Source organism: Ostrea edulis, chromosome 10 (genome assembly GCF_947568905.1).
Source record: "Ostrea edulis chromosome 10, xbOstEdul1.1, whole genome shotgun sequence".
NCBI lineage: Eukaryota > Metazoa > Mollusca > Bivalvia > Ostreida > Ostreidae > Ostrea > Ostrea edulis.
The window spans coordinates 1,642,455-1,668,471 of NC_079173.1; the positions used below are offsets into that span (position 1 = coordinate 1,642,455).

Here is a 26,017-nt window from a genome sequence, read left to right on the forward strand (position 1 = left end):
CTGTCGTTTCTTGTAATAATTCCTTCTGTCATTCCTTGTAGTATTGTAGTAATTCTTTCTGTCGTTCCTTGTAGTATTGTAGTAATTCTTTCTGTCATTCCTTGTAGTATTGTAGTAATTCTTTCTGTCGTTTCTTGTAATAATTCCTTCTGTCATTCCTTGTAGTATTGTAGTAATTCTTTCTGTCATTCCTTGTAGTATTGTAGTGATTCTTTCTGTCATTCCTTGTAGTATTGTAGTACTTCTTTCTGTCGTTCCTTGTAGTATTGTAGTAATTCTTTCTGTCGTTCCTTGTAATAATTCTTTCTGTCATTCCTTGTAGTATTGTAGTAATTCTTTCTGTCGTTCCTTGTAGTATTGTAGTGATTCTTTCTGTCATTTCTTGTAATAATTCCTTCTGTCATTCCTTGTAGTATTGTAGTAATTCTTTCTGTCGTTCATTGTAGTATTGTAGTAATTCTTTCTGTCATTCCTTGTAGTAATTCTTTCTGTCGTTCCTTGTAGTATTGTAGTAATTCTTTCTGTCATTCCTTGTAGTATTGTAGTAATTCTTTCTGTCGTTTCTTGTAATAATTCCTTCTGTCATTCCTTGTAGTATTGTAGTAATTCTTTCTGTCATTCCTTGTAGTATTGTAGTCATTCTTTCTGTCGTTCCTTGTAGTATTGTAGTAATTCTTTCTGTCATTCCTTGTAGTATTGTAGTAATTCTTTCTGTCATTCCTTGTAGTATTGTAGTAATTCTTTCTGTCGTTTCTTGTAATAATTCCTTCTGTCATTCCTTGTAGTATTGTAGTAATTCTTTCTGTCGTTCCTTGTAGTATTGTAGTAATTCTTTCTGTCGTTCCTTGTATTGTAGTGATTCTTTCTGTCATTTCTTGTAATAATTCCTTCTGTCATTCCTTGTAGTATTGTAGTGATTCTTTCTGTCATTCCTTGTAGTATTGTAGTAATTCTTTCTGTCGTTCCTTGTAGTATTGTAGTAATTCTTTCTGTCGTTCCTTGTAATAATTCTTTCTGTCATTCCTTGTAGTATTGTAGTAATTCTTTCTGTCGTTCCTTGTAGTATTGTAGTGATTCTTTCTGTCATTTCTTGTAATAATTCCTTCTGTCATTCCTTGTAGTATTGTAGTAATTCTTTCTGTCGTTCATTGTAGTATTGTAGTAATTCTTTCTGTCATTCCTTGTAGTAATTCTTTCTGTCGTTCCTTGTAGTATTGTAGTAATTCTTTCTGTCATTCCTTGTAGTATTGTAGTAATTCTTTCTGTCGTTTCTTGTAATAATTCCTTCTGTCATTCCTTGTAGTATTGTAGTAATTCTTTCTGTCATTCCTTGTAGTATTGTAGTAATTCTTTCTGTCATTCCTTGTAGTATTGTAGTAATTCTTTCTGTCATTCCTTGTAGTATTGTAGTAATTCTTTCTGTCATTCCTTGTAGTGATTCTTTCTGTCATTCCTTGTAGTATTGTAGTAATTCTTTCTGTCGTTCCTTGTAGTATTGTAGTAATTCTTTCTGTCTTTCCTTGTAATAATTCTTTCTGTCATTCCTTGTAGTATTGTAGTAATTCTTTCTGTCATTCCTTGTAGTATTGTAGTGATTCTTTCTGTCATTTCTTGTAATAATTCCTTCTGTCATTCCTTGTAGTATTGTAGTGATTCTTTCTGTCATTCCTTGTAGTATTGTAGTAATTCTTTCTGTCATTCCTTGTAGTATTGTAGTAATTCTTTCTGTCATTCCTTGTAGTAATTCTTTCTGTCGTTCCTTGTAGAGTGCCATGAGGGGGTTATTTGTGCCGGTCGTGTTCGATGTGGGATTCACTGTGTCAACAACTGGGAACACCGAGTGCACCATAGGATGTCCCGTCGTCAACAAGTTTGATCCCAACAACGATGACCCGTTTGCTGCAACACGTAAATATTCCGTGAGTATACTGAAATCTACAACACGTAAATATTCTGTGAGTATGTCTCGCAAAATCTACAACACGTAAATATTCCATGAGTATGTCTCGCAAAATCTACAACACGTAAATATTCAGTGAGTACCGTAAATATTCCGTGAGTATGTCTCGCAAAATCTACAACACGTAAATATTCAGTGAGTACCGTAAATATTCCGTGAGTATGTCTCGCAAAATCTACGACACGTAAATATTCAGTGAGTACCGTAAATATTCCGTGAGTATGTCTCGCAAAATCTACAACACGTAAATATTCCGTGAGTATACTGGTCTCTTCAATGTCTCGCAAAATCTACAACACGTAAATATTCCGTGAGTATGTCTTGCAAAATCTGCAACAAGTAAATATTCCGTGAGTATACTGAAATCTACAACACGTAAATATTCCGTGAGTATACTGAAATCTGCAACACGTAAATATTCCGTGAGTATACTGAAATCTACAACACGTAAATATTCCGTGAGTATACTGGTCTCTTCAATGTCTCGCAAAATCTACAACAGGTAAATATTCCGTGAGTATACTGGTCTCTTCAATGTCTCGCAAAATCTACAACAGGTAAATATTCCGTGAGTATACTGGTCTCTTCAATGTCTCGCAAAATCTACAACAGGTAAATATTCTGTGAGTATACTGGTCTCTTCAATGTCTCACAAAATCTACAACAGGTAAATATTCCGTGAGTATACTGGTCTCTTCAATGTCTCGCAAAATCTACAACATGTAATATTCCGTGAGTATACTGGTCTCTTCAATGTCTCGCAAAATCTACAACAGGTAAATATTCCGTGAGTATACTGGTCTCTTCAATGTCTCGCAAAATCATTCAATGTCTCGCAAAATCTACAACATGTAAATATTCCGTGAGTATACTGGTCTCTTCAATGTCTCGCAAAATCTACAACAGGTAAATATTCCGTGAGTATACTGGTCTCTTCAATGTCTCGCAAAATCTACAACAGGTAAGTATTCCGTGAGTATACTGGTCTCTTCAATGTCTCGCAAAATCTACAACAGGTAAATATTCCGTGAGTATACTGGTCTCTTCAATGTCTCGCAAAATCTACAACACGTAAATATTCCGTGAGTATACTGGTCTCTTCAATGTCTCGCAAAATCTACAACACGTAAATATTCCGTGAGTATACTGGTCTCTTCAATGTCTCGCAAAATCTACAACACGTAAATATTCTGTGAGTATACTGGTCTCTTCAATGTCTCGCAAAATCTACAACAGGTAAATATTCCGTGAGTATACTGGTCTCTTCAATGTCTCGCAAAATCTACAACACGTAAATATTCCGTGAGTATACTGGTCTCTTCAATGTCTCGCAAAATCATTCAATGTCTCGCAAAATCTACAACAGGTAAATATTCCGTGAGTATACTGGTCTCTTCAATGTCTCGCAAAATCTACAACAGGTAAATATTCCGTGAGTATACTGGTCTCTTCAATGTCTCGCAAAATCTACAACACGTAAATATTCCGTGAGTATACTGGTCTCTTCAATGTCTCGCAAAATCTACAACAGGTAAATATTCTGTGAGTATACTGGTCTCTTCAATGTCTCGCAAAATCTACAACACGTAAATATTCCGTGAGTATACTGGTCTCTTCAATGTCTCGCAAAATCTACAACACGTAAATATTCCGTGAGTATACTGGTCTCTTCAATGTCTCGCAAAATCATTCAATTTCTTGCAAAATCTACAACATGTATATATTCCGTGAGTATACTGGTCTCTTCAATGTCTCGCAAAATCATTCAGAAATCGCAAAATCATTCAGAAGTTGTGAAATCGTGCAGAACTCGCAAAATCATTCAGAACTCGCAAAATCGTGCAGAACTCGCAAAATCATGTCTCAAAAGATATCGCCTCAAAAACTGAATATACATCAAAAGAAGCACATGTACTATTTACACACAGTTGTGTTAAAATAGAGATAATGGAGAAGAATAAAACGGGTGCAGTATACAGTGATAGCTTATGTTCTACCGGGCCACAGCTTAGCTATTAATAGTTCTCCCGGGCCACATCTTAGCTGTTAATAGTTCTCCCAGGCCACAGCTTAGCTGTTAATAGTTCTCCCGGGTCACAGCTTAGCTATTAATAATTCTCCCAGGTCACAGGTTAGCTAGGAATGGATATGTTAGTGGTTTCAATTTAGTACAGAAATTGATAATGACAAGAATCAAAAGATGTACGGGGGGGGGGGGGGGGGGGGGGGGGGGGGGGGCATATCTAGTTCTCGGAGTTTTGAAGACAGTGTATATTTTCCCCCAATACTTTCGGATTTAGTTGCACTCTGTTGTGTTTGAGTGGATGAGTGTGTGTCAAACAGAAGTAATTTAAATTGCATAAGTCTCTCATGGATGTGCTTCATGATTCCTTTTTCACAAATTGACATTCCAATGTATCTTTATATATTATTACTTCTAACATATATAACAGTCCCAAACATTGCTATATCAAATACAGATGTCACTTTCCTCTAATAACCCTCAGCGGGACCCTTGCTGACCGTGTCAGTTTTCTAGTTCACGCTGTAACAATAATTATATGATCAACATTTCAAATGAATTGATTTAATATTTTAATTGAATAAGTAATTCGGATCGATTTTCTTGACATGCTTTCAGTATGAACTAGCCAGAAGTGGGTGTGGCACGGATAATATATGTCAATCGGATCTCAGACTTTTTGTTACGTCCTCGGGAAACGAAATCATCACAGGACCACAAGCAGAATACACATTGACCGTCATGATCAAAAATCAGGCGGAGCCGTCGTACAATACGGATATCTACTTCACCTTCCAGTCCAACATGACACTGTCTGTGTACGAAAATCTCAACCAGAATTTCCTCGTCAGTTGTTCGCCGGATGTGGGGTCCGTGAAGTGCTCTACTGATAAGTCGCAGTTCAAGAAAGATGAGGACATCAATTTCCGGATCAAGCTGGACAGTAGTCGGCTGTTACCGTTGATTGACTCGTTTTTAATGAAAGTGGAGGTGAAAACCGGCAGTAACGATCTCAGCCTGCAGGACAATGTCTACACCGAGACTGTGCAAGTACTGACGCGAGTCGAAGCTGTCTACAATCTGTAAGTTCATTGTTTGTATAATATCAACTGTTCAAGTACTGACGCGAGTCGATGCCGTCTACAATCTGTAAGTTCATTGTTTGTGTAACAGCAATCTATCTGAAAAATCTAAAATAGCAGAGGAAATTCGGTCTACCTTTTATGGCATGTGTATCATTCTGGTTGTCAAGGAGACAAAAGTATCTTCATATGGAGTTTTTGTGTTAGAAAATTACCAATCAGAATGGTCCCTGTTGAGAGCTGATATAATGTCTTACGTGATATAAAGCAGATGTCACAGAATGAACTTGTAATGACAGACAGGGGGCTTGTACTCCGTAATGATACACTGTGAATTTAGGAAAGGCTAGACTGGGAGTCGGAACTCAGATCTCCTACATCACTAGTCAGGTACACTACTCAGCTACCCAGGCCGATATCTACGATCCATATAGCCCTAACTCCTACATTCCTCCCTCCTTAAATTGTTTTTGCCCATGAAGACTCACAACCCACATTCTTATGCCCCATACAAGACTTGAACCTGAAGTCCAGGGGTGCATGGTCAATGGCACCAAATGTAATATACATGTAGGAAAAAAGATAGGTTATGGCTTGACAAGGAATCAAATCTGGGACCCCTGTATTACTAGTCAGGTGTTCTAACCACTGAACTATCCAGGCCAAAATCCACGGTTGATATAGCCCTACAGTTCCATTGATTGATATGTACCTGATATCTGCATCAAGATCTGAATGAATCGCAGGTTTCATTTCTGTAGCTGGGATCTAGATCTGAATCTTTTGATGCCTGTTGTAAATCTAAAATTTAAGTAATTTTGCACTTTGATCTAGATCTGAATCTTTTGATAACTGCAGGTGTACATTTGACATACAGGTAATTTTGCACTTTGATCTAGATCTGAATCTTTTGATAACTGCAGGTGTACATTTGACATACAGGTAATTTTGCACTTTGATCTAGATCTGAATCTTTTGATAACTGCAGGTGTACATTTGACATACAGGTAATTTTCCAATTATTTTATGTTTTGTGTAAACACCTGTATTAGATTCTCAGAAAAGATTACTATTTTAAACTAGTAAAGGTCCGATTAATCATATCTGTCTGGAAATCACTGATCGATACTAATATGCCCGGGCAATAGAATCACTGGTCTATACTAATGTGCCCGGGCAATAGAACCACTGATTGATACTAATGTGCCCGGGCAATAGAGTCCTAATCATGTTTGTACCTATCTTAATTTTCTCCTCATAGTAACATGTATTTTGGATTGTCAGGACTCCAAATCGCATCCTGGTTAAGATTTCCCATCACTTCCTGGTTAAGATTTCCTATCACTTCCTGGTTAAGAATTCCCATCACTTCCTGGTTAAGAATTCCCATCACTTCCTGGTTAAGAATTTCCGTCACATCCTGGTTAAGAATTCCCATCACTTCCTGGTTAAGAATTCCCATCACTTCCTGGTTAAAACTCTTATTCACATCCTGGTGTTAGGACTCAATCACTTCCTGGTTGGTATTCACAATCATATTCTGCTCTGGACTCTTAATATCTTAATCTGTCAGGATTCTCAAAAAACATCCTGGACTCACAGCGTTTGATGAAAAGAATGCAAGTGATACAACACATTGTAGCTATAATTAATAGACTAGTTAACAGGCGAAATTAGTTACATAATGCTGATTTAAGAAGTGATAAACAATGAAATTATTTTAGTTTGTATCCAATATTGTGTACAGTGTCCAAGTATTACCTTATATTTGTACAAGGGTGAAGGTCATTTGTGCAAGGGTGAAGGTCATTTGGAAGGGACTAATACCTTGTACACAATTCATTACTGAACATAAACGGTTTTCTCTTGGCTTTTCTTTTATCATTCACCACGGCGACTGTGTTTTGTGTGCCAGAGGGGTTGTGATCTCCAACATTAGGTACCATTTTCTGACAGACCATATTAAATATAATTGGGTGTAAAATTATTTTATAAAGATCGGAAATTCTTGTTGTAGTGCTGCCAGCCCCGAGGTTTATATAACTAAGCCCGCCGCAGAGAGCCCTACTATTGGAGTGGTTCACAGTGTGCAGATGGTGAATGCAGGACCGAGTAACCTGATGGACACCCTCAACTTTACTCTGACCTACCCACAGTCCAGTCAAGTCAAGCCACAGAAAATTGTAAGTCAAGCCACAGAAAATTGTAAGTCAAGCCGCAGAAAATTGTAAGTCAAGCCGCAGAAAATTGTAAGTCAAGCCGCAGAAAATTGTAAGTCAAGCCGCAGAAAATTGTAAGTCAAGCCACAGAAAATTGTAAGTCAAGCCGCAGAAAATTGTAAGTCAAGCCACAGAAAATTGTAAGTCAAGTCAAACCACAGAAAATTGTAAGTCAAGTCAAACCACAGAAAATTGTAAGTCAAACCACAGAAAATTGTAAGTCAAACCACAAAGTTTTTTAGTTAAACCACAGAAAATTGTATGTCAAACCACAGAAAATTGTACATGTAAGTCAAACCACAGAAAATTATAAGTCAAGCCACAGAAAATTGTACATGTAAGTCAAACCACAGAAAATTATAAGTCAAGCCGCAGGATGTTTCACAGTTTATTGATCAGCACATAATCCTTGAATTCCATACTCTGACATTAAATTCTTTCCGTAATGTTTTCAATTAAAACGTAATGATTTCAATTAAAACGTAATTATACCCCCCGCAAACGAAGTTTGGGGGGGTATATTGGAATCACTTTGTCCGTCTGTCCGTCCGTCCGTCTGTCCGTCCGTCCGTCCGTCCGTTTACGCAATTTGTCTGAAGTTTTTTCTAATACCGCTGGACATATTTCATTCAAACTTTATACACATCTTCTATATATTATGTAGTTGTGCATCTCCTATTTTCATTGAAATATTTTAACAGTTATAGAAGTTACGCACATTTTCTTTTCATTTTGGGGGTTGCGCACTTTGTCCAGAGTTTAATTCTAATACCGTTGAACAGATTTGATTCAAACTTTATTCTCATCTTATATATATAATGTAGTTGTGCATCTTCTATTTTCATTGAAATATTTTAACAGTTATGGAAGTTACGGACATTTTCGGGTTTGGCATCCACATACTGTATCTGCAATCTTGTGACTTCTCGGTAAAACATAAAGTGGCTCATGTGTGTTGAATACTTATTTGTCAGATAGTATTTATAATCTCAACTATCCCTGGCAATGGGATTCATAGTAAACTGCCTTTATTGCAGCTACTTAGAGTTGTTATACCAGTGGAAAAGATTACAATAATACCAATACTTGAGCTAATGTCATTTATTTACTGACAAAATCAATGACAAAGTAAAGTTGGCATAACAATGATCTTTAACAAAGTGAATATAAACTAAAGACTAGAAGAGTTGACCAGGGATTTGCAATCATACAGCCTAAAATGTGCCAAATAGTATTCATTGTTTATATTAAGCATATTTTTAATATTTCATGTACTGCTGTACTGTAGAATATACACTTCTGCATTCACATTGATTGCCCTGTAGATAATGTGAAAATATCCAATGTGCTTGCATTAAATATTTCCCATCTTCTTATATGCCCCGCGGGGTATATTAGTCCCATTACATGTAGGACAGTTCTAGTTGAATTTGGATTTTTTGTAGAGTTTTATGAATATTATATTCAATGCACTCATATTTTTGTAAATGTAGACTTTAAACATCTCATCAGCTGTCACAGTTATGCTTTCTTAATCTTGAATTTAGTTTGTTTTGCTTTAATTTTGTATTTTTGTAAATGTAGATTTTAAACGTCTCGTCCGCTGATGACAGTACTCTGATACGATGCCAGAATCTCGCCCTGACACCAGAGGGCATCACAAATTCGACGTACAGAGCCTTCACGATTCCTTTTGACCTGGCAGGAAATTCCGTGTCAGCCACCAAATTTGTATGTACCATTCTCTCCACTCACGAACTAAAATTGATGACTTAGGAATATTTTGCATATTTTGAAATAAAAAGAATTCTCCAAAAACATTTTCTTGTTTTCTTTGCAATATTAAAATGGTTAATTTTTTAAAAATAAGATATATTGAAATATTACTGTTCCCTGAAGTCAATCAACAGTTATTGAAATATTACTGTTCCCTGAAGTCAGTCAACAGTTATTGAAATATTACTCTTCCCTGAAGTCAATCAACAGTTCTTTATTCTGATTTTTTTTTTTCAGGATTGTAACACGGGCGGAACTTGTAAGATGGTGGTATGTGAAATTGGCACGTTTATGTACGACAGTTTTATCTCGGTGGACGTTAGTTACGAAGTGGAACAGAATCTTTATGACATCATCAACGTGAGTATCTACGACTCTGTACAGAGAGTGTATTAATTAGCTTTTTTCACCTGCTTTGCTCTCAGCTTAATTCAGTAGGAAACTTGTGAAAGGAATTCATAGTTTTGAAATTGTTGTTTGGAAAATGTTTGCTTCAAAATCCTGCATCACTCGACCTGAATCAGTGCTGGTCATATACTTCATAATACTAAATGGAAAAAATTACAAGCAACCAGGAGAAATGAAATACCAAGCGAGAGTTAGGAAACGAAGCAACCAGGAGAAATGAAATACCAAGCGAGATTTAGGAAACAATTTCATATTGCTTCAATTCACATGCTTTTGCTTGTATAATTTTTGTGTTTTTTTTTAACATTTCTGACTGGATTTCTCGTTTGATAGAAGGGGAAGGTGAGAATAGTTACGATTTTGTGTGAGATTTCTAACAGCTTGTTTCTGTTGAATGTGACTACTTACCTTTCAGTTTGTCAAACTGTTATTTTACTGATCCCTAGAACACAAAAATCAAACACAAAGTATTATCCTTAGAACACAAAAATCAAACACGAAGTATTATTCCTGTAGTCGTGACCAGGTAACAGGGGGATGCTTACTCCTACAGGGCACCTGTCCCCACCTCTGATGTTTCTCCTACAGGGCACCTGTCCCCACCTCTGATGTTTCTCCTACAGGGCACCTGTCCCCACCTCTGATGTTTCTCCTACAGGGCACCTGTCCCCACCTCTGATGTTTCAACGGGTCCGCATTGGTCCTACTCTCAATTCTGTATTCTTTATAAGATTTTTATGTGATAAATCAGTGCTCATTATCTTCACTTTTTCATTAATGTTTCAACAAATATGATTTACAGATTGAAGTATCTTATTCCAGGTCAATATATAAAACATGATAATAAGTCAATATATAAAGCATATAATTATAGGTTAAAATATAAAACATGATAATAAGTCAATATATAAAGCATATAATTATAGGTCAAAATATAAAACAAGATAATAAGTCAATATATAAATCATATAATTATAGGTCAATATATAAAACAAGATAATAAGTCAATATAGAAATCATATAATTATAGGTCAATATATAAAACATGATAATAAGTCAATATATAAGTCATATAATTATAGGCCAATATAGAAAGCATATAATTATAGGTCAATATATTAAACATGATAATAAGTCAATATATAAGTCATATAATTATAGGTCAATATATAAATTATATGATTATAGGTCAATATATAAAACATGATTTTAGGTCAATATACAAAACAATTAGGGGCCAATGTATAAAACATGATTATACAAAAATGATTAGAGACCAACATATGAAAATGATTATAGGTCAATATATAAATATCAACGATTAAAGGCCTATAAAACATGATTATAGGTCAATATATAAAAATGAATTAGAGACCAATATAGAAAATGTGATCATAGGTCAATATATAAAACATGATTATCAATGTGTAGAACATGATGAAAAGTCAATATTCATAAAACATGATAATTGGCCAAATTGTAAAACATGTATAACTTAATTGATAAATGAAATATGATTATAGGTCTATATGTAAAACACAATCGTAGGTCAAAGGTCAAAGGTATAAAACATGATCACAGGTCAATATATAAAAATCAGAATTGTAGGTCAATATATAGATCACGTTTATGTGTCAAGGGTTTTTCAGGAGAATAACATATGATAGTGAGATGGACAATGTCGAGGGAGGTCGGCGGTCAAAGTGCATCGTTGTTTTAAACCTGTAACATAACTGTTGTTTCTGCAGAATCATGTAATACTTACATCATGTGATATACCACTAGTAAGTATTAGTAAATAAAAACTGTATTCATGGTTACTTATATCTGTTTGAATCCATATGTTGCTCTGTCTGTAATGATTTGACTTGTGTACTTATAATTCAGTATTGTAATTATACACAGTATCGTAATTCAGTATCGTAATTAATTCAGTATCGTAATTAATTCAGTATCATTCTTTTATTGACAGTGCAGACTCAAAAATATGTTATTGCAATTTGTGAGATAGTTTGTATATGAAAGTTTGGTTATTGATAAAATCCTGTGGTAATTTTTTTTTTTAAAGTTTCCCCTTGAATCCATCTTTCTTTATTGTTATTGAAGCATTTCATCTTCAAATCTATTGAAATTTTAATGAAATAACACATTTAAAATTAACCTTAATTCCCCCCTTCTTTCTCTCTGAAGAAAACACCATAAATTTTCTTGATAAAAAATTTGCACACATATAGATGAAATTTGTTATGAAAAATACTTGTGATATACTTTTTTTCTGCATGATTTTTTTCTTTTTTTGCGAGTTGACTCTCAGGCCTTTTAGGCCTTTGATTTTTTCTCTGCATGACATTTTTGGGTATCCACTGACTGAATCTCTACTATAACTTTGCAAACTGAGATAATCTTGTGTTCTAACACTAAGTGATGGATTTCTTTCATATGTACTTGATATAAAAGTGTTTATTAATTGAATTCCTGCTCATTCACAGTCCATCAATGGGGGATTCTGCCTCATGATTTCAGGATTTTTTCTCACAATTTTGGGATTTTGCATCTTATTTAAGGGAGATCTTAATCTTGGGGCGTGGGGATTTGAATCTTTTTTTATACCCCGCAACAAGTTGGGGGGGGGGGGGGGTAAACTGGAATCGGGTTGTCCGTCTGTCTGTCCATCCGTCCGTCTGTAGACGCAATAGTTTCCGGGCTCTAAAGCATTATCCTTTCCACCTACCGTCACCATATCATACACATGGACTGCCCATGGGATGAAGATGTTCCCTATCGATTTTGGGGTCAAAAGGTCAAAGGTCACGCGCACTAGACATCGAAGTAGCAATATGGTTCGGTTTGTCATGCCATTTGTTTTTTACACTCAGAAAAGAAGTAGTTTATACCTATTACTAACACCCTTTGGGAGATTGGGGTAAGCGGGGGGTATTCTTAGTGAGCATTGCTGACAGTACCTCTTGTTTTTTTTGGGAGGAGGATTGGGGGGGGGGGGGTAACTGTTGTGAAAAAGTAATTTGTAAGCTTTTAATACAGTATGTCAGGGTCAAATCTGGTTTACCTTTAAATCTAGAATTGCAATTTACAGTGTACTCCACTTATATTGAAGTCACTTATATAGAACTATCTGTTATATTGAAGTCACTTGCATACCTAGTTATTGGTAAAGGACTCCCTGTTCCTTCTAAAAATAAATCCCCTGTAACATTATTCATATAGTGTAACATCGGTTATATTGAACTTTGGATACAATGAACATTTCCAGTCGGTCCCTGAATTTGGGTATATTCGGAGTAGACTGTAGGTGAAAGGATTTGCTGCATCCTTACATAGATCTATGTTGTGTGTGTTGTTTTATTGCATATCGTGTAAATTTAAGTACTGAATATTCTATAATCATGTGATTTAGATTGCATCATCGATATTGGTAGCAAATTTATTGACTTATCATTATAATAAGCGCATTAATTGGTACAATGACAAATTTTACTGATCTCTGACATTAAGTTGTTTTTTTTTTATCAAGATACATGACCCTAACTTGGCTAGCGAAACAGTGCATCATCACCTTTTGCTAGCGATTTGTCACACCTGTATACAGTGAAACACACTGATAACAAATTCACACTTATTGCGACGTGATATTTATTCCGAGAGGAAGATAACCAAGATTTTATAGGATATAAGGAACTGAGGTTCTTACGAATATACATAGGAAAAGAGAAATATTAATATACGTAGGAAAAGAGAAATATTAATATACATACGAAAAGAGAAATATTAATATACATACGAAAAGAAAAATATTAATATACATAGGAAAAAAAAAATATTAATATACATAGGAAAAGAGAAATATTAATATACATAGGAAAAGATAAGTATTAATATACATCCTATGAGAAGTATTAATATACATAGGAAAAGAGAAGTATTAATATACATAGGAAAGGAGAAGTATTAATATACATAGGAAAAGAGAAGTGTTTTTCTTTCATGTTTGAATAATATACCTTGATTTACCGTAGGCGATGTGTTACAACACAGGTATTATGCAGGTATATATATATATATATATATATATATATATATATATATACCGTAGACAGTGTGTTACCACACAGGTATTAAACAGGTCTATATTATATATCTGATTTACTGTAGACGGTGTGTTACAACACGGGTATTATACAGGTATATATATATCTGATTTACCGTAGACGGTGTGTTACAACACAGGTATTATACAGGTATATATACAACTTTAGTTTATTTAATTTATATCTGTTGCAGTGGAGTAAAGGATAACGCGCTGCTTCAGGTTTAAGCCTGCGAATCGGCTTTTTAAGATAAATTGATGTGAAAAGTTTGAAGAAGACAAAATAGTTAAGCTACACAAAAGAAAGGGGGTGTTTTGATTGCTATAAAATGATGGATTTTGTTTTTTATTGCAGGGCCAAACTGGGAATGTTATACCTGATGTTCCCATAGTAACTGTGTTTACACCAGGGGTGGCAAAGGCAACAGTGTCATTGATTCCTAAAGGAAATGGGGTGGTATGTAGAACAGCTATGTAATTTGACTGTTTGATATACAAGAAAATGGGGTGGTATGTAGAACAGCTATGTAATTTGACTGTTTGATATACAAGGAAATGCGGTGGTATGTAGAACAGCTATGTAATTTGACTTATATACAAGGAAATGGGGTGGTATGTGGAACAGCTATGTAATTTGACTGATATACAAGGAAATGGGGTGGTATGTGGAACAGCTATGTAATTTGACTGATATACAAGGAAATGAGGTGGTATGTGGAACAGCTATGTAATTTGACTATATATAAGGAAATGGGGTGGTATGTGGAACAGCTATGTAATTTGACTGATATACAAGGAAATGGGGTGGTATGTGGAACAGCTATGTAATTTGACTGATATACAAGGAAATGGGGTGGTATGTGGAACAGCTATGTAATTTGACTGATATACATGGAAACGGGGTGGTATGTGGAACAGCTATGTAATTTGACTTATATACAAGGAAACGGGGTGGTATGTAGAACAGCTATGTAATTTGACTGATATACAAGGAAATGGGGTGGTATGTGGAACAGCTATGTAATTTGACTGATATACAAGGAAATGGGGTGGTATGTGGAACAGCTATGTAATTTGACTGATATACAAGGAAATGGGGTGGTATGTAGAACAGCTATGTAATTTGACTGATATACAAGGAAATGGGGTGGTATGTAGAACAGCTATGTAATTTGACTGATATACAAGGAAATGGGGTGGTATGTGGAACAGCTATGTAATTTGACTGATATACATGGAAACGGGGTGGTATGTGGAACAGCTATGTAATTTGACTGATATACAAGGAAACGGGGTGGTATGTGGAACAGCTATGTAATTTGACTGATATACAAGGAAACGGGGTGGTATGTAGAACAGCTATGTAATTTGACTGATATACAAGGAAACGGGGTGGTATGTGGAACAGCTATGTAATTTGACTGATATACAAGGAAACGGGGTGGTATGTGGAACAGCTATGTAATTTGACTGATATACAAGGAAACGGGGTGGTATGTGGAACAGCTATGTAATTTGACTGATATACAAGGAAATGGGGTGGTATGTGGAACAGCTATGTAATTTGACTGATATACAAGGAAACGGGGTGGTATGTGGAACAGCTATGTAATTTGACTGATATACAAGGAAACGGGGTGGTATGTGGAACAGCTATGTAATTTGACTGACATACAAGGAAATGGGGTGGTATGTGGAACAGCTATGTAATTTGACTGATATACAAGGAAATGGGGTGGTATGTGGAACAGCTATGTAATTTGAGGAAATGGGGTGACACGTACATCAGAGGAAAATCGTACTGGATGAAAATCAAAAAATCTGCTTCAAAATATTGAAACTGGTAACTCTTAAATGTCGCTTTAATTTTAGTGAAAAATTGCTGCGTTAACGTTAGTCAAAAGTCGAATCCCTGTTATTACTGTACACTCCACATTTAATAATGATTGTGTTTATGGAGTTTTCAGGGTTTGTAAAGTGAGAATAATGTTATGACTACACTTCACATTTAATAATGATTGTGTTTATGGAGTTTTCAGGGTTTGTAAAGTGAGAATAATGTTATGACTACACTTCACATTTAATAATGATTGTGTTTATGGAGTTTTCAGGGTTTGTAAAGTGAGAATAATGTTATGACTACACTTCACATTTAATAATGATTGTGTTTATGGAGTTGTCAGGGTTTGTAATGCTAATGTACTGTGAGGGTAGTGTTATGATTTCATGCAGAATCTGATTCAATTTGACTAAAAAAAATTACTTAATCATTTAATAAAATGTTTTGTGGCGAATTTTATTGCTGTAGAACGTGACATCAGCTCCGCTAGCAGTGAGTAGTAATATATATAGAGAGATCGATATCAAAACATGATACTCATAAAACTTTATATCATACAACTTTGTTTCATACAACTTTATATTATACAATGTCATGTAACGTGACAATTAAAAAAAGGCATATTAAAGATATAAATTCATTGCATACCAACTGAGTTATATATATTCAACATTGTGTATATATATGTATATACAAATATGTTTATTTAAATTTCAAAATGTATTCATCAAGTTTTGTACATGCGGAACTTTAGTCAAAGATGCATAAAAAGTATTGGAAATGCAATACGATAAAAATGCCATATCATTTTTAATCAAGTAGAGTGACAAACAAGTTGGTGTCTCGGGGTTCAATAGTCTCATTTACAGTCAGCAATCGTAAATTAGGGTTTAACATGCAGTCTCATTTACAGTCAGCAATCGTAAATTAGGGTTCAACAGTCTCATTTACAGTCAGCAATCGTAAATTAGGGTTCAATAGTCTCATTTTCAGTCAGCAATCGTAAATTAGGATTCAATAGTCTCATTTACAGTCAGCAATCGTAAATTAGGGTTCAATAGTCTCATTTACAGTCAGCAATAGTAAATTAGGGTTCAATAGTCTCATTTACAGTCAGCAATCGTAAATTCTATGGTCGTTATGATTATGTAATTTGCTTATACAAGCTATCACTGAGTCAAATACAAGCTATCACTGGGACAAATACAAGCTATCACTGAGACAAATACAAGCTATCACTGAGTCAAATACAAGCTATGACTGGGACAAATATAAGCTATCACTGAGACAAATACAAGCTATCACTGGGACAAATACAAGCTATCACTGAGACAAATACAAGTTATCACTCGGACAAATACAAGCTATCACTGAGTCAAATACAAGCTATCACTTAGAAAAATACAAGTTACCACTGAGTCAAATACAAGCTATCACTGGGACAAATACAAGCTATCAGTAATACAAGCTATCACTGGGACAAATACAAGCTACTACTGAGTCAAATACAAGATATCACTGGATCAAATACAAGCTATCACTGGGACAAATACAAGCTACCACTGGGACAAATACAAGCTATGACTGTGATAAATACAAGCTATCAGTGGGTCAAATACAAGCTTTTACTGGGACAAATACAAGCTATCACTTGGACAAATACATGCTAACACTGAGACAAATACAAGCTATCACGAATCAAGTATAAGCTATCAGTGAAACAAATACAAGCTATCACTGAGACAAATACAAGCTGTCACTGGGGCAAATACAAACTATCACTGAGACAAATACAAGCTATCACTGAGACAAATACAAGTTATCACTCGGACAAATACAATCTATCACTGAGTCAAATACAAGCTATCACTCGGACAAGTACAAGCTATCACTGAGTCAAATACAAGCTATCACTGGGACAACTACAAGCTATCACTGAGACAATACAAGCTATCACTGGGACAAATACAAGCTATCACTAATACAAGCTACTACTGAGTCAAATACAAGCTATCACTGGGACAAATATAAGCTACCACTGAGTCAAATGCTGTCTTGACTTGTTTTATACCAATTCTTTGTTAGACTATTTTTTACATACTGATTTTGAGTAAAAGTTGCTCCATTTTCCTTTTCGATATATAGAACTCACATGGGTGTGAATAGTCAACAAGGGATGCTTACTTCTCCTAGGCACCTGATCTCACCTCTAAGATGTTTAGTATGTCGTCTGTGTTTGCCCGCTCTTAATTTTTACGTTGCTCGAAAAGTTTTGGGGTAGCATGTAGTCGCTGTCATGTCCATCCATCCATCTGTCTGTCATGTCCGTCCATCCGTCTGTCTAGCTCATATCTCCTAAATCTTTCATCAGATATTGATCACAAATGTTCCTTGAGACAAGGACTTTTGCACCAAGCTCTCTCAAGGTCATTTTGGAAAGGTCAAAGTCACCTAGAACATGTAACGGTTCCTTATTTCAACAGTTTTTTGAACAGGTATTGAACATATAGCACAAATAAGTAATAGGGAAATTGCTTTCAGACAAATGCCACTTATGGTCATTTTGTAAAGGTCACTCAATAAATTTACTACCTTATATCATGTATATATAAAAAATAACTTTATTTCAACAATGTTTTACCGCCGCGGTGGCCGAGAGGTTAGAGCGTTCATCCCGCATGCGGAAAGATGGGGTTCGAATCCCGGCCACGATGGACCTAAGTCGTTAAAACAGGTAGTGAGAGTTCCATCTCCAAACGCTCGGCATTAGGTGTGAATGTCACTAGTCCTCGGAGAAGACCTTAAAAACGGATGACCCGTGTCATAGTAGGTGTGGCACGCTAAAGAACCCTCACTGCTCAATGGCCGTAAGCGCCGAGCACAGTTCTAAATTTGAAGCTTTTCACCGGTCTTGGTGACGTCTCCATATGAGTGAAAAATTCTCGAGCGAGATGTTAAGCAAGATACAATCAATCAATCAACAATGTTTCAACAGTTATTGATCATTATGCAAATGACTTTTGGACAAAGGTCACTCAAGGTCATTTTGCAAAGGTCAAGTTTCCAATGTTTCTCCAAAATTCAAACAATGTAGACATTCTTTCAGTAATCATCTTTGACTGGGGACATGTGACTTTGACTGGGGACATGTGACTTTGACTTGGGATGTGTGACTTTGACTGGGGACATGTGAACTTTGACTGGGAACATGTGACTTTGACTGGGGACATGTGACTTTGACTGGGGACGTGTGACTTTGACTGGGTCATGTGACTTTGACTGGGGACATGTGACTTTGACTGGGGACATGTGACTTTGACTGGGGACATGTGACTTATTGATACTGCATATTTCTAGATCTGGAATCAAACTGACATCTGAATAAATTTTACAGGTGATTACCAAAATACTGCCCAGCAAGCCGGTGGAAGAGGAAGTACCAGTGTGGGCCATTGTTGTACCTATAGTCATCGCTGTTATCATCCTCATAGTCATCGTCATCGTCCTGTGGAAGGTAAGTACCTGTCAACCTTTCGTCATTATGTTAGTCATTCTGCTGGTTGTTAGAATTGCTGTGTGGAGGGTATACTATTTTGTTCATGTTTAAGAATTAGTTAGTATATAGCATATAGCAGTAAATTATACAGTCAACTCTCCAATCAATAGTCAGTATATAGTATATAGCAGTAAATTATACAGTCAACTCTCCAATCAATAGTCAGTATATAGTATATAGCAGTAAATTATACAGTCAACTCTCCAATCAATAGTCAGTATATAGTATATAGCAGTAAATTATACAGTCAACTCTCCAATCAATAGTTAGTATATAGCAGTAAATTATACATAACATATAGCAGTAAATTATACATAGCATGTAGCAGTAAATTATACATAACATATAGCAGTAAATTATACGTAACATATAGCAGTAAATTATACGTAACATATAGCAGTAAATTATACATAGCATGTAGCAGTAAATTATACGTAACATATAACAGTATAACATATAGCAGTAAATTATACAGTAAATTATACATAACATGTAGCAGTAAATTATACAGTAAATTATACATAACATGTAGCAGTAAATTATACATAGCATATAGCAGTAAATTATACGTAACATATAGCAGTAAATTATACGTAACATATAGCAGTAAATTATACGTAACATATAACAGTAAATTATACGTAACATATAGCAGTAAATTATACGTAACATATAGCAGTAAATTATACGTAACATATAGCAGTAAATTTTACATAACATATAGCAGTAAATTATACATAACATATAGCAGTAAATTATACAGTAAATTATACGTAACATATAGCAGTAAATTATACAGTAAATTATACGTAACATATAGCAGTAAATTATACAGTAAATTATACGTAACATATAGCAGTAAATTATACGTAACATATAGCAGTAAATTATACGTAACATATAACAGTAAATTATACGTAACATATAGCAGTAAATTATACGTAACATATAGCAGTAAATTTTACATAACATATAACAGTAAATTATACATAACATATAGCAGTAAATTATACATAACATATAGCAGTAAATTATACAGTAAATTATACGTAACATATAGCAGTAAATTATACAGTAAATTATACGTAACATATAGCAGTAAATTATACAGTAAATTATACGTAACATATAGCAGTAAATTATACGTAACATATAGCAGTAAATTATACAGTCAACTCTCCAATCAATAGTTAGTATATAGCAGTAAATTATACATAACATATAGCAGTAAATTATACATAGCATGTAGCAGTAAATTATACATAGCATATAACAGTAAATTATACATAACATATAGCAGTAAATTATACAGTAAATTATACGTAACATATAGCAGTAAATTATACAGTAAATTATACGTAACATATAGCAGTAAATTATACAGTAAATTATACGTAACATATAGCAGTAAATTATACATAGCATATAGCAGTAAATTATACATAGCATATAACAGTATAACATATAGCAGTAAATTATACATAGCATATAACAGTAAATTATACATAGCATATAGCAGTAAATTATACGTAACATATAGCAGTAAATTATACATAGCATATAGCAGTAAATTATACATAGCATATAACAGTATAACATATAGCAGTAAATTATACATAGCATATAACAGTAAATTATACATAGCATATAGCAGTAAATTATACATAGCATATAGCAGTAAATTATACATAGTATATAGCAGTAAATTATACATAACATATAGCAGTAAATTATACGTAACATATAGCAGTAAATTATACAGTAAATTATACGTAACATATAGCAGTAAATTATACAGTAAATTATACGTAACATATAGCAGTAAATTATACGTAACATATAGCAGTAAATTATACAGTAAATTATACGTAACATATAGCAATAAATTATACATAACATATAGCAGTAAATTATACGTAACATATAGCAGTAAATTATACAGTAAATTATACGTAACATATAGCAGTAAATTATACGTAACATATAGCAGTAAATTATACAGTAAATTATACGTAACATATAGCAGTAAATTATACGTAACATATAACAGTAAATTATACGTAACATATAACAGTAAATTATACGTAACATATAGCAGTAAATTATACGTAACATATAGCAGTAAATTATACGTAACATATAACAGTAAATTATACGTAACATATAACAGTAAATTATACGTAACATATAGCAGTAAATTATACGTAACATATAGCAGTAAATTATACGTAACATATAGCAGTAAATTATACATAGCATATAGCAGTAAATTATACGTAACACGTAGCAGTAAATTATACAGTAAATTATACAGTAAATTATACATAACATATAGCAGTAAATTATACATAACATATAGCAGTAAATTATACATAGCATATAGCAGTAAATTATACATAGCATATAGCAGTAAATTATACGTAACACGTAGCAGTAAATTATACAGTAAATTATACAGTAAATTATACATAACATATAGCAGTAAATTATACATAACATATAGCAGTAAATTGTACATAGCATATAGCAGTAAATTATACGTAACACATAGCAGTAAATTATACGTAACATACAGCAGTAAATTATACGTAACATATAACAGTAAATTATACGTAACATACAGCAGTAAATTATACGTAACATACAGCAGTAAATTATACGTAACATATAGCAGTAAATTGTACGTAACATACAGCAGTAAATTATACGTAACATACAGCAGTAAATTATACGTAACATACAGCAGTAAATTATACGTAACATACAGCAGTAAATTATACGTAACATACAGCAGTAAATTATACGTAACATACAGCAGTAAATTGTACGTAACATACAGCAGTAAATTATACGTAACATATAGCAGTAAATTATACATAGCATATAGCAGTAAATTATACATAACACGTAGCAGTAAATTATACGTAGCATGTAGCAGTAAATTATACGTAGCATGTAGCAGTAAATTATACGTAACACGTAGCAGTAAATTATACAGTAAATTATACATAGCATATAGCAGTAAATTATACGTAACACGTAGCAGTAAATTATACAGTAAATTATACGTAACATATAGCAGTAAATTATACATAGCATATAGCAGTAAATTATACATAACACGTAGCAGTAAATTATACATAGCATATAGCAGTAAATTATACATAACATACAGCAGTAAATTATACGTAACACGTAGCAGTAAATTATACGTAACATATAGCAGTAAATTATACAGTAAATTATACGTAACATATAGCAGTAAATTATACATAACATATAGCAGTAAATTATACAGTAAATTATACGTAACATATAGCAGTAAATTATACATAACATGTAGCAGTAAATTATACATAACATATAGCAGTAAATTATACATAACATATAACAGTAAATTATACGTAGCATATAGCAGTAAATTATACGTAACACATAGCAGTAAATTATACGTAACATACAGCAGTAAATTATACGTAACATATAACAGTAAATTATACGTAACATATAGCAGTAAATTATACGTAACATACAGCAGTAAATTATACGTAACATATAGCAGTAAATTATACGTAACATACAGCAGTAAATTGTACGTAACATACAGCAGTAAATTATACGTAACATACAGCAGTAAATTATACGTAACATACAGCAGTAAATTATACGTAACATACAGCAGTAAATTATACGTAACATACAGCAGTAAATTATACGTAACATACAGCAGTAAATTGTACGTAACATACAGCAGTAAATTATACGTAACATACAGCAGTAAATTATACGTAACATACAGCAGTAAATTATACATAGCATATAGCAGTAAATTATACATAACACGTAGCAGTAAATTATACATAGCATATAGCAGTAAATTATACATAGCATATAGCAGTAAATTATACGTAACACGTAGCAGTAAATTATACAGTAAATTATACATAGCATATAGCAGTAAATTATACGTAACACGTAGCAGTAAATTATACAGTAAATTATACGTAACATATAGCAGTAAATTATACATAGCATATAGCAGTAAATTATACATAACACGTAGCAGTAAATTATACATAGCATATAGCAGTAAATTATACATAACATACAGCAGTAAATTATACATAACATGTAGCAGTAAATTATACGTAACACGTAGCAGTAAATTATACATAGCATATAGCAGTAAATTATACATAACATACAGCAGTAAATTATACATAACATGTAGCAGTAAATTATACGTAACACGTAGCAGTAAATTATACATAACATATAGCAGTAAATTATACGTAACATATAGCAGTAAATTATACGTAACATATAGCAGTAAATTTTACATAACATATAACAGTAAATTATACATAACATATAGCAGTAAATTATACATAACATATAGCAGTAAATTATACAGTAAATTATACGTAACATATAGCAGTAAATTATACAGTAAATTATACGTAACATATAGCAGTAAATTATACAGTAAATTATACGTAACATATAGCAGTAAATTATACGTAACATATAGCAGTAAATTATACAGTCAACTCTCCAATCAATAGTTAGTATATAGCAGTAAATTATACATAACATATAGCAGTAAATTATACATAGCATGTAGCAGTAAATTATACATAGCATATAACAGTAAATTATACATAACATATAGCAGTAAATTATACAGTAAATTATACGTAACATATAGCAGTAAATTATACAGTAAATTATACGTAACATATAGCAGTAAATTATACAGTAAATTATACGTAACATATAGCAGTAAATTATACATAGCATATAGCAGTAAATTATACATAGCATATAACAGTATAACATATAGCAGTAAATTATACATAGCATATAACAGTAAATTATACATAGCATATAGCAGTAAATTATACGTAACATATAGCAGTAAATTATACATAGCATATAGCAGTAAATTATACATAGCATATAACAGTATAACATATAGCAGTAAATTATACATAGCATATAACAGTAAATTATACATAGCATATAGCAGTAAATTATACATAGCATATAGCAGTAAATTATACATAGTATATAGCAGTAAATTATACATAACATATAGCAGTAAATTATACGTAACATATAGCAGTAAATTATACAGTAAATTATACGTAACATATAGCAGTAAATTATACAGTAAATTATACGTAACATATAGCAGTAAATTATACGTAACATATAGCAGTAAATTATACAGTAAATTATACGTAACATATAGCAATAAATTATACATAACATATAGCAGTAAATTATACGTAACATATAGCAGTAAATTATACAGTAAATTATACGTAACATATAGCAGTAAATTATACGTAACATATAGCAGTAAATTATACAGTAAATTATACGTAACATATAGCAGTAAATTATACGTAACATATAACAGTAAATTATACGTAACATATAACAGTAAATTATACGTAACATATAGCAGTAAATTATACGTAACATATAGCAGTAAATTATACGTAACATATAACAGTAAATTATACGTAACATATAACAGTAAATTATACGTAACATATAGCAGTAAATTATACGTAACATATAGCAGTAAATTATACGTAACATATAGCAGTAAATTATACATAGCATATAGCAGTAAATTATACGTAACACGTAGCAGTAAATTATACAGTAAATTATACAGTAAATTATACATAACATATAGCAGTAAATTATACATAACATATAGCAGTAAATTATACATAGCATATAGCAGTAAATTATACATAGCATATAGCAGTAAATTATACGTAACACGTAGCAGTAAATTATACAGTAAATTATACAGTAAATTATACATAACATATAGCAGTAAATTATACATAACATATAGCAGTAAATTGTACATAGCATATAGCAGTAAATTATACGTAACACATAGCAGTAAATTATACGTAACATACAGCAGTAAATTATACGTAACATATAACAGTAAATTATACGTAACATACAGCAGTAAATTATACGTAACATACAGCAGTAAATTATACGTAACATATAGCAGTAAATTGTACGTAACATACAGCAGTAAATTATACGTAACATACAGCAGTAAATTATACGTAACATACAGCAGTAAATTATACGTAACATACAGCAGTAAATTATACGTAACATACAGCAGTAAATTATACGTAACATACAGCAGTAAATTGTACGTAACATACAGCAGTAAATTATACGTAACATATAGCAGTAAATTATACATAGCATATAGCAGTAAATTATACATAACACGTAGCAGTAAATTATACGTAGCATGTAGCAGTAAATTATACGTAGCATGTAGCAGTAAATTATACGTAACACGTAGCAGTAAATTATACAGTAAATTATACATAGCATATAGCAGTAAATTATACGTAACACGTAGCAGTAAATTATACAGTAAATTATACGTAACATATAGCAGTAAATTATACATAGCATATAGCAGTAAATTATACATAACACGTAGCAGTAAATTATACATAGCATATAGCAGTAAATTATACATAACATACAGCAGTAAATTATACGTAACACGTAGCAGTAAATTATACGTAACATATAGCAGTAAATTATACAGTAAATTATACGTAACATATAGCAGTAAATTATACATAACATATAGCAGTAAATTATACAGTAAATTATACGTAACATATAGCAGTAAATTATACATAACATGTAGCAGTAAATTATACATAACATATAGCAGTAAATTATACATAACATATAACAGTAAATTATACGTAGCATATAGCAGTAAATTATACGTAACACATAGCAGTAAATTATACGTAACATACAGCAGTAAATTATACGTAACATATAACAGTAAATTATACGTAACATATAGCAGTAAATTATACGTAACATACAGCAGTAAATTATACGTAACATATAGCAGTAAATTATACGTAACATACAGCAGTAAATTGTACGTAACATACAGCAGTAAATTATACGTAACATACAGCAGTAAATTATACGTAACATACAGCAGTAAATTATACGTAAC

General features: G+C 32.8%; 1 protein-coding gene across 10 annotated transcripts in view; it reads left to right on the top strand.

The window, feature by feature from the left end:
- Positions 1-26,017, top strand: part of LOC125666495 (integrin alpha-2-like) — a 92,962-nt gene that overhangs the window by 46,327 nt on the left and 20,618 nt on the right. For all 10 annotated transcript variants that reach the window (XM_056151633.1, XM_048899641.2, XM_048899639.2 and 7 more), the window contains exons 15-21: positions 1,767-1,919; positions 4,602-5,065; positions 7,083-7,248; positions 8,869-9,015; positions 9,298-9,420; positions 13,929-14,030; positions 18,808-18,927. In XM_056151633.1, the coding sequence (XP_056007608.1) occupies positions 1,767-1,919; positions 4,602-5,065; positions 7,083-7,248; positions 8,869-9,015; positions 9,298-9,420; positions 13,929-14,030; positions 18,808-18,927 (1,275 nt within the window). The remainder of the gene's footprint in view (positions 1-1,766; positions 1,920-4,601; positions 5,066-7,082; positions 7,249-8,868; positions 9,016-9,297; positions 9,421-13,928; positions 14,031-18,807; positions 18,928-26,017) is intronic.